Below are 10,309 nucleotides of genomic sequence, written 5' to 3' on the forward strand. Positions count from 1 at the left end.
TTTGGGAAGTGGACTGTTCTCATTGGCAGTAGTCAAGGTGGGCATGTGATCCAGCTTTGGTCAGTGAGGGTCCTCTGAGCAAGCAGAAGTAATGAGCCATCAGCCTCAAGATGTTTTTCCCCTTTAGGATTTCCTTCAAAATTCCTGGGCAGGGCCAGGGATTTAGCTCAGTGGTTTCGACGCCTGCTATGCAAGCGCAAGGACCCGAGTTCGATCCCCCGTACCAAAAAATAAAAAATTCCTGGGCAACAGTTGCTCTCTGCCTACAGGGATGTCCACTGGTGGTTGTGGGCCTGATCTGTTGGGGCCATCATTGCCAATCCCTGGGGAAAGCTGCCTGACAAAGACTACATAATCAATAGTACAGTGTGGAGGGGGAAGAACAGAAAGTGAATTCCTTCAATACTCTCAGGCCACCCCACCTCCGACTCCCCATTCAGATATGCCAAAAGCCAGACCTATCCTGGGGTTTTTCATTTTTGTGAAGGTAATGATGTGGGGGCATGAGATTGGAAGTGTCCTCCCGCTAAGGGCCTCCAGCCCCCACCCCAGCTTGGCCCTGCCCTCCGCAGAAATGGGCCGCACTCACATCAGGTTTAAAGGGTGGTTCTAGCATGCCTGCTCCCAGCCGCTTGAAGTTCAGTTTTTTGAAAAGAGGGTGCTCCTTCACCTCTTGGGCGCCGCCCCCACGACACCCCAGGCGCTCCGTAGGGTCCTTGCAGAGGAGCTGTGGCAGGGCATGGGTGGTCAGGGTACCCATGTGTGGGCAGGCAGGTGAGATGCCCCAGCTCCAGCCCCGGCCAGTCAGGCCTCCCTCTTGCTGTGATACCTGGGAACAGAGTGAGCAGGCCTGCGGGGAAAAGTGCTCAGAGTATTCTTCGGGCACCTCCTTCACCAACCGTTCCACCTCCTCCCGCTTGATCTTCTTCTTCCTCTGCTGGAAGGGTGACTGGCCTGCGATCATCTCATACAGGAGGCAGCCTAACGCCCACCAGTCCGGGCTGAATGTGTACCTCTCATTCTTCACCACCTCTGGAGCTGGGCAGGGCACAGGAGCCAGGGCTGGGTAGGTGGTGGGGAACAGAGCCCTTGGGCCCCAGGAATGCCCAGCACATATGAATTCAGGGGATTGACTCAGACACCCACTGGCCAGGGAAGTACTATTATCAACTTGGTGGGGACATCATCAAGTATAGAATATACATCCCAACAAAGGCAGCTGATATGGCCTTGTAGGATGCCATATCTAGGGTCCCCAGCTCTTCTGATTTCTTTCTTTTTTATGATATGGTGCTGGGATGAAACTCAAGGCTCTGTACCTTCTAAGCAAGCACTGTACCTCTACCACTGAGCTATACCACAGCACTCAAATCCTTATTTTTTACATAAAGCTCTCTGGTTTATTAAATGTTGGCAACCAATTTAAACTGTTCCACATTTTTACTTCAATACTAATGTAGGCCAAATTGGGCCCTTGTGGTTACTAGTTTGCAACTTCTGGATTTCACGAGAGAAAAGACAGGGCTGAAACTCCTACTTGCTGATACCTCCTACCTGCCAGGGCAGGCACCTGAGGAGTTTTCACTCAACTATCTCTTTTCATCTCCAGGCAACCCTGAGAGGCAGCTCTGATGATCCTTTCACAGTAGAGAAAAAGAGAGGCTGTGAGAAGAGGAATCGGAGCACTACAACAGGCAAGAGGTAGAACCTATTGGGCCAGGACTGTCTACCGTGTGATGTGGTCACACTCCAAACATAGGCAATCCAGCACAAGCAGGGATAAAGCCATGGAAATAAGTTTGATTTTCTTCTTCTTCCTGCCCTGGTAGCCACATGCTGGCCCCACCAAGTGTATGTGCTCAATAAGCATTTAGTGAATGAAAGATGTGCATTCATAATGGTAGGACCCTGGCTGGGGTCTTGGTCTCCTAATCCACACAAGAGGAACATCAGTATGGGCTCTTTCTACTTCCTCAGACACAAAAGACCCTCATACAGAGGGTGGTAGGCAAGGCTCAGGAAAATGAAGGGAGCCAGGATGTTGGTGACCTGGGATAGAGGGAGACTTACCCATGTAGCCCACAGTGCCCACACGACCTTTGATGGTCTGGCCCTCAGGCACATGCACAGCCAGCCCCAGGTCAGAGATGCGGATGTGGCCTGAAGGAGAATGGAGAAACAGGTGGGCCTTAAAGGCCAGGCCTCCCCAACTCAACCCACCCCAGCTTTGTCCCTACCCACCCACCGTGGTCATCCAGAAGGATGTTCTCTGGCTTCAAGTCCCTGTGGGGAGAAAAGGGCAGAGTCAGCCGCTATTCATTTTGTCAAGAAGCCAGACAGGGCCGGCCCCTCCTAGCTCAAGGGCCAAGTGACAGATGACTGCTCTCCCTGGGCAACAGCCCGGACTCAGGATGGCAGATGAAAGATTTATAGTCCCAGGACTCCCAGGATCTTCCTAGGTAAGTGAAAGGTGACTCTCACCCAGGGGAGGACTTCCTAGACATCACCCGTGTTGAGGAGCTCCCTTCCATTTGGTAGCTGATTCTACCATTCCTCTGTCATGCAGGGCTACTCATCAAGCCCCTCATGGGGCTGATATGAGGCTAAAGTGAAATCGTCACCAATCACCACCATAACCAAAGCTCTCCACTACTGAGCCAAACTCTACTTAACAGAAAAGGAAATAGTGTTGGCGGCGCAAGGAGCTGACTGACCCAAGGTCACACAAAGGGTAACAAAATCAGGATTCACACCTAAAGGTCACCTAGACCTCACAGCCTAGGCCTGAGCCCTGAAGTCAGCCCAAAGAGGGGGAGTGTTGGGCCCTGAGCCAGTTACTGCTGTGGCCAAGTCACATCTTCCAAACATCAATATCCTTTTGCTGTTGACCTGACTGACAGGGTTGGCTGCCTCCATCCACACTAGCTACAGCCCTTGGGCATGGGCCAGGCCCTGGGAGAGCTGCTGAAAGAAGCTCCACCCCCACCTGTACACGATGCGCTCTCGATGCAGGTCCTCCAGCCCGCAGCAGATCTCAGCAGCATAGAAAACAGCACGTGCTTCAGGGAAGCCAGCCTGGCCCATGTGGTAGATGTGGAACTTGAGGTCACCTCCATTCATCAGCGTCAGCACTAAGCACAGTGCATCCTTGGTCTCATAGGCATAGGCTAAGCTCACCTGTGGCCAGAGAATTGGAGCCCTCAGGCAGGACCTGCAGGCCACCTGGGGGTAGGGCTAACACTAGCTGCCCAAAATATCCTTCTGGATGCCATTTCTTGGGGTTCAGCATGGTTCCCAGGACACCCTTCCTGGGCAATGTCCAGGGTGAGAAAGGGAGGCCTGGAGGGGTGGGGCAGGGTAGAGGGCAGTCCCTTTGTTGGTGGGGAGCGACTTCAGCCTGGTGAGTGGGGAGGGGAGGATGAGCCGGCAAGACCAACAGGAAGGGAGAGGTCTCCTTTCTGTACTTACTACAAACCTACTGTTCACTTTCTCCAGGATCTGCTTCTCATTAAGAGCCATGGCCTCCCCTTTCCGCTTCTTGATCCGTTTCTTCTCCAGCTTCTTGCAGGCATACATTTTTCCCGTTGCCCGCACCTGGCAGGCACACACCTGTGGCAGGGGTAGATGGCAAATGGAGGCCAGCATGCTCTTGGGGTATAGGGGCTGCTGCAGGTCCACCCTAGCCTGCCTTATATACTCTGCTGGGGCACTGGCCTGACCACTCACCTCCCCAAAGCCACCTTTGCCAAGGACTCGATACTGCCTGAAGGTATTTTTCGTCACTGGCTGCCTGTGGGCAAAGGTTAAGGGAGCAAATGTTGGCTGAGTAGGGCTCATGAACCAGAAAGAGCCTTCACAACCTGGCCTATCCTGGCTCAGTCTAGGAGGAGCTTACCTTTCCAGCCACTTCCACTGCAGGAAACGGTTGAAGTAGATGCTGTCGAGGTAGTCAGCAAAAGGGGCCATGCTCAGGTACTCATGGGTCAGCCTGTTGGAAGGACCAGCCCTCAGATCAGCCCCTGACACCCAGGTTCTTGGCTTGATGATCCAGGCCTCCTGTGATGTACATGCTCAGCCCACAAAGCATCATCCTTGGCTAACCCTCTGGATAAGCCACTGAGCAAGGAGCCATATATGTGGTACTGAAGTAAGGATGCTACGGAGACAGGAGGTCAACTGCCAAAGTTAAACAGTGGGTCAAGGCCAGGGCAAGAAGCTGAGCTATTCACAACCTTCTGGGCCCAGAGAAGCCCTGTCCTCTGGGTGTAATTCCAGGCTTGTAAGCAGGGAAGCTTACCGGGTCAGCTCCTGGAAGAGGTCTTTGCAGGGCCCCTGGTCCAGCCGCTGGGCACAGTTAGTCACCAGGTGCAGGGGGACCTCAGGGATGAGGTCAGGACCCTGGAGACAGGCCACAGACAGGTCAGTGCAGGGGCTAGATGGGCAGCTGCCCACTCCCTGGGCAGAGTTGCCAGATATCTCTGCTGGTAGCAGTGTGGCTGCTGGCAGGTGGTGTGGTGGCTGCCCAGCTGCTAGACTCCCTTCCTTTCCTCCCTTCCGAGGCAGGGGGAGGCAGAACTGTTGGCAGGCAGCCTGACCTGAGCTTGGGCCCCCGCCCCGCCCCGGACTCCATGCCCGTGGTGCTGCCTGGAGCAGCTCCAAGGCACTTACTGACCAGGCTGTGGTCACTCCTCTCCCTGTTGTCACTGAGCCCTGAGCCCAGCCTGCTGCCATCATCTCTCCATCACTGCTCACTCACCGTGTGGCTCAGAAAATTCTGCATTAGCCGCCGCCCACATGCCTTCCGCTTTTCATCAGGGGTCACCTCGTACTCGGCCTGCACAGTAGGAAACAGAGAAGCCTGGGGTCTGAACAGAGCAATGGGTGCAAGGGAACAGGGCACAGTGGTGGGGACCTCCACCTGCCTGCCCTCAGTGTTGCGCTGGTCCTGGGCAGGTTGCACTCACCACCCCGTCCAGGAAGGCAATGCAGCGAGTCAGCTCAGGCCTCGTGGTGCAGAACTCCCGGAACAGCAGGCGCCCAATGGGCTGCCGCTCACACAGACTGTGGTAGTCACGCTCTGTAGGCAAGATGGGAGCTGTTGGGGTCATGGTGCTGAAGCCCACTGGCAGGGCACTTCTGCCTACACTAAGTCCTGGGCCCTAACAGCTTCCAGCCCTGCGCTGTGGCAGCCATAACCTCCTTTAGTGCTCTCACCACAACCCTGAGGTAAGCAGTGTTATTCTGAACATAACCGGGGAGTGTTGGGTCCAGAGAGGTTCAGAGATTAGCTCAATGCATAGTCTGTCATGTCCTGGTTCACACAACTTGCATATGTCAGTGCTAGGGCTGGGTGTGGTCTGTGAGGTTCCAGCCCAGCCTGGGGCCAGGCCAACACCTGTTGCCTGCCTGGCGAAAGTATGAGAGGAAGTTGCGGCTTCCGGCGTGCTCTCAGCTGCCTCCTTCCCAGGCAGTGGAAGCAGCCATGGTATACTCTTTGCCCACACACAGGGCTTCAGAGGGGGCCCAGGAAACTTTAGGTGCAGCTCAGACCTTAGGATTCCATGATCATAAACAGGAACTGGGGGCCTGGGTCATTCTGTCCTCTCCCAGAAATAATCCTGTCACATTGCCCTGGGTTTGCTGGGGTGGGCTAGGTAGGACTGATAAGCACAGGCTGGGGGCTCTCAACATAGTCAATCTGGGGACACTGCCTCTGGCCAGGGGGCCCTGCTCCTGGTGGGCTGGCTCTCCCATCCTCTGCTTCTCTCAGCCGCCCCCAATTTGCGCCTGTCCTCCTCCCCATATTCACTTCAACTGACCAGTCAGCCTCTGTTCACTCTCTGCCCTCCACCCATCCGAGGAACTAAAATTGGACTGGGTGGTGCAGCCTCAACCTCCCTGGTCATTAGATTCCCCCAACCCTGCCCTTGCGCCCCAGGGCAAGGTCTCAGGGGAGGCTTCCCTTGAACCAAGGTCCCCTCTGCTTCAGTAGTGCTCAGTCTCCACCCAGGCCTCACCAAGACTGAGCCGCAGCTCTTCACACTGGCTGATGTGGGGGAACTGAAGCATCTGCCGCCATTTCTTGCTCTTGCCTTTGCGATTTCCACCTCCACCTGCAGAAGCAATCAGGCAGTGGGTCTCTCAAGCCCTGCTGCCACTGTGCCTTCCCTTGAACTGCAGTGTGTTCAGTGGCCTTCGGGGCCCAGTCAAGGCCCAGCCTGCCCTGGCAGGCACAGGGCCTTCTTCCACATGCTCCAGCATGATCTTCCTTGGTTCCAGGACACATATGGTCCTTCTGGGCTCTCCTGGTAGGGGCTGGCAAAGCCAAGGTAGGTAGTAAGGCCATTTTGGCAACAAATTTGGCCTCAGCTGCTTCCTCCTGAGTAGGAGTTACTTGAGTGAAGAAAATAGAAAGGGTATCACAGTAGTGGGAACTGCATAAATCAAGGCCCACAAGGGAGAAATTCTAGGTCTTATCAGGTATATGCTTGAGATGCCATGGGCAGAGGGCAGCCTGGGCCACCAGGGAGGCTCCCAGCCTCTACCACCAAGCTCTGCATCAGCTATTTTCCTTTGTCTCTCCCCACCCGTGAGCAAGGTGGTGTGGGAAGGCTGGCAGTCAGGATCCCTCATCCCCTACTCTGTATACAAGGGCTTCACTGCCACTGATGGTTGCCTTATTTTACCTAGCTGACCCCCTAATTGTAACTGGTGAGACCACAGTAGCAGCTGGAATGCCTACAGAGCCTGACAGGTACAGTAAATGTGGACCACATATAAGCCAACAGGGAGTGGTAGGGAGTGTAGTGAACTGGACCAGGAAATGACCCTTCCAATAGGAGCAGCTACAATACAACTCCTGAGGATTTCTTGGTTGCTGCTAAGAAGTATTGGCTCAGTGTGACCAGCTCTCCTAACTTTCCAAAAGCAGCTGGAAATCCAGACTGTCATGTGAAATACTGGTTCCTGTTTGAAAAAAAAACAACACAAAAACCCACTGCTGACAAATAAATAAAACATGTAAGAGAGCCAGTCAGATGTGGATGTGGCCTATGGGCCACCAGGGTGAGAATGGTAGAAGGGGACTCCCTTGGAGCCTCACAGACCTGGGTTTGAATCTCCAACCCACACTAAGCCCATCACTCACCCTCTAAGACTCTCAGTTTCTTTATGTATACTTCAGGGCCCAGGCCACCTCCAGAGGTGTTGTGAGGGTGAATAAGAAAGTCTGCAACCAGCACGGAGTAGAGCTGAAGCAAGAGATGGGCCCCAGCTCCAACAACTCAGTGGCAACACCTTCCCTTTCCTGGCCTGTTTCCCTCAGGTCTTCCCAGTCCTGTCTCTAACTAACCTGGGCAGAGGTAAGTGGTGTAGGAGGAACCACCTTCTAGGGAGGGGGAGGCTGGTGTCTCTCAACAACAGAGGGGCCTGGAGGAGGAAGTATTACAGGGGCCCCTTGAGAAACCTTCTGGTAGCCCTTCTGCAGCCCACACCCCATGTACTCCACAGTCATTGCTTCACTGTGAATGAGCAACAGACCTCCACCCCCTAGCCTAGAGCAAGGCCTCCCCAGAAGGGGAACTCCTCCCTCTCCCCGCGCAGGGTCCCTAACCCAACCCTCCATCTGCCTGCCTTCCCCCACACCAGTTACTTCCTCCTCCCCCTCCTCCCAGCCACATCAAGGCAGCAGCAAAGAATCACATGCAAATATCTTGTACTGGAACTGTAGCAGAATCTGTGGGGCTCCCCTTCACCCTACCCTGGTCGCCTTTCTCTTGTGCTCTGGGAACTGGGAAAGGAAGGACAGCCAAGTGAGGGCTCCCAGGCCCAGTGCAGTCCCATTTTGCCTTCACAACAACCACCAGATTGAGCCCAGTCTCATGACAAAACTGAGGGTCTGAGTGAAGGATCAGTTTGCCCATGATCACAGAGCCTAAAGGTAACAGGAGCAGGATTCAAACCCAGCTCCCACAACTCGAGTTTCTTTCCCACCTCTCATATCCCTGCCATTTACTAAGAGCCAACATACACATCAAGGGTTCCCAAATTGCTTAGGGACCATTTGAGAAGCTGACAAAGACCTTAGCCCCGAGCTGTCAGCCAGCTCACGAAATGATTTCAACACAGCCAGTCGACTGATCTGGGTTCAGGAATCAATGACAGTGAGGATTTCTTTTAGTCTTCACATCTCATTCCCTAATCGTTCCACAAAAAGGAATACAGAAGCTGGAAAAGAGACCTATCTAAAGCCATTCAAGTGGGAAAGGCAGAGCCAGGTGGGGATAAGGGTTCTCTACTGGAGGCATACGTCCTAGGCGGCCCATCCCATCCATACCTTGCCCAGGGCCCAACAAAGCTTATCTGAAGATGCTCACACTGTCTGGCTAGGCAAGGCAGTGCCCTCAGCAGGACTGAGGCTGAAGAGGCTATGGCCTTAGGAAGGGAGGCCTGGCCAGGCTCTCCACTCCTCCTCCCTGGCTGGCTGGATGACGAGGCAGAACAGAATCGGCAGATGCCCCCAGAGGCTGAGAGGAAGGCCCAGCCTCAAGTCTCGATAAGGGACAGGAGATAAGACAGGCACTAGGGACACAGCCTGCCATACTCATTTCCAGGCAGCACCTCCCCAGGGTGACACAAACTGGGTGGACAGAGGACACCAAGTGCTGTACCCAGCTGGGAGCTTCTTTCTCCTTCAAATGTATTGTACTGGACATTCTAGGTCCTATACCTAGGTCAATTACAATCTTCCTGTGTGACCTGGGGTTATTCTCTGGCTGAGCTTTCAGTTTCCCACCTGTAAAATGGGGCAGAAAGGTGAAGTAGTGACTCGTTCAGGCTGGGAGCCCAGCAAAAAGTGGAAAAAAAATGTCATGATCTCCAGGTCCTAGAGTTCCAAAAGGAAGTCTTACTCACTGATGGTCCCCCAGCATCCTGCACAGGGTGGGGCACAGTGCAGAGATACCCTGATTCCCTTACTGAGTTGGCTATGGCAGGCAGGTGAGGGGCAGACTTAACCACAGGGCAGGAAGGATCAGTTTTAGTTCTGTGTCCCTCAGGACCCTGACAGGGCAGGTGCTAGATAAAATCTGGAGAGCCATGAGGAGACAGATACACACACACACACACACAAACTGGGCCCTCCAGACTGGCTCCCCCAGTCAGGCCGTTGCACTTACAGTAGTCCTAACAGTCCATAATGCAGGGTTCCCAGTGATTTCTGTCTGCGTTTACCCCAGCAAATCATTGCCTTCCTGAGAGCAAAAATCGTGACCCATCCACCCCTGCCCCGACGTTTCTAGCAAGTGCCAGTCTGCTGGTTGCACATGGTGTGACCAGGAGTTTTCTTGACTCCAGTGGGCTATGCTATTCAAAGGCTCCGGTCATTCATTCTCCGACCTTTACCGAACACCAACTTTGTGCCGTCAGGGGTCTGGGCCTGGGGCACGTGGGGAATCTCCTCGCCTCTCACTTGGAGGAGGTCTCAGAGAGGAGGGGGGGGGGGCTCAGGTCCCACTCTTCCCTCTTTCCCTCGCCCCTTCCACGCCCCCTCCTTCCCCCACCCCGCCTCGAGAGTGGCGGCCTTACCCCCGCCCCTTCCTGGGCCCCAGCTCTCGGGGTCAGGTGCGGAGGAGGAGGACCATGAGCCGGAAGGGCTCATGTCTGCTAGGGGTTCGGGTGGTGGAGCCCGCGGCCCTAGGAGATCTGGCGGCTGGGGCGTTCAGTTGAGCTCAAAGGCCCTGGTCCGCGCTCCCAGTACCCGAGCCCGGCCACCCGCCGGGCTGCCTCACCTTCCCGGGCCTTGAGTAGCACCGTGTTCGCTACGATGTTCTCGAGCTCCATGGGCTGCAGCGGCGCCGGCTAACCGGACCGCGCCGCCGGCCGGGATCACGCGAGAGCCGGGGCCGGATGGCGATCGGCACGGCTCGGGTCGGCTTGGCTCGCAGTGACCGCGCCGCGGCCTCCCGGGCCTCCCCGGCCGCCACCGCCCGCCACGCACTCTCCGCCCCCTCCCGGGGGCCACCCGGGAGCCGGCCCGCCCCACCCCGCCCTCTGTTTACTTTGTTCAGCCAATAACCGAGCGGACGCTCCCCGCGCCGTCTTCCCATTGATCTGTCCACCACCGTCCCCGCCCTCTGAGCCGGGGATTTGTTCGAAGGGGCAGGTGGACGGGACTAACGCGTCACCTCTTCCTGGTTGGTCTGCGGGCGGGGTTCGACCCCTAGGTTCGAATTTCTAAGCCTTCGTAGGATACAAGACTGCCAATTAGCGCCCAGTCCTTCGCCTGCAAGACTGAGGTGGGTCCTCTGGG

At 55.4% G+C, this 10,309-nt stretch overlaps 1 protein-coding gene and 1 long non-coding RNA gene across 8 annotated transcripts in view; one reads left to right on the forward strand and one right to left on the reverse strand.

Moving 5' to 3' along the window:
• Positions 1-1,797, forward strand: part of LOC147822932 (uncharacterized) — a 20,126-nt gene extending 18,329 nt beyond the window's left edge. The window contains exon 2 of the long non-coding RNA XR_015444755.1: positions 1,610-1,797. This is a non-coding gene — a long non-coding RNA (uncharacterized LOC147822932). The remainder of the gene's footprint in view (positions 1-1,609) is intronic.
• The window catches only part of Grk6 (G protein-coupled receptor kinase 6), a 27,760-nt gene extending 17,748 nt beyond the window's left edge, over positions 1-10,012 (reverse strand). For 3 of the 7 annotated variants that reach the window (XM_021238904.2, XM_004836253.3, XM_013078099.3), the window contains exons 1-13: positions 9,789-10,012; positions 6,018-6,113; positions 4,965-5,077; positions 4,757-4,834; positions 4,298-4,398; positions 3,896-3,988; positions 3,727-3,790; positions 3,469-3,609; positions 2,987-3,177; positions 2,246-2,283; positions 2,071-2,160; positions 830-1,038; positions 590-727 (exon numbers count right to left, since the gene is read on the reverse strand). In XM_021238904.2, the coding sequence (XP_021094563.2) occupies positions 590-727; positions 830-1,038; positions 2,071-2,160; positions 2,246-2,283; positions 2,987-3,177; positions 3,469-3,609; positions 3,727-3,790; positions 3,896-3,988; positions 4,298-4,398; positions 4,757-4,834; positions 4,965-5,077; positions 6,018-6,113; positions 9,789-9,840 (1,404 nt within the window). In that variant the 5' untranslated portion in view covers positions 9,841-10,012. Of the gene's footprint in view, positions 1-589; positions 728-829; positions 1,039-2,070; positions 2,161-2,245; positions 2,284-2,986; positions 3,178-3,468; positions 3,610-3,726; positions 3,791-3,895; positions 3,989-4,297; positions 4,399-4,672; positions 4,835-4,922; positions 5,078-6,017; positions 6,114-9,788 lie in introns of those variants that run through there. The other 4 variants (XM_087194770.1, XM_087194771.1, XM_087194769.1 and 1 more) reach the window with 4 other exon arrangements.
• Positions 10,013-10,309: the final 297 nt, after the last annotated feature.

This window comes from Heterocephalus glaber, unplaced genomic scaffold (genome assembly GCF_053883595.1).
Source record: "Heterocephalus glaber isolate CG9 unplaced genomic scaffold, H.glaber_assembly_v1.0 deba00001606, whole genome shotgun sequence".
Taxonomy (NCBI): Eukaryota; Metazoa; Chordata; class Mammalia; order Rodentia; family Bathyergidae; genus Heterocephalus; species Heterocephalus glaber.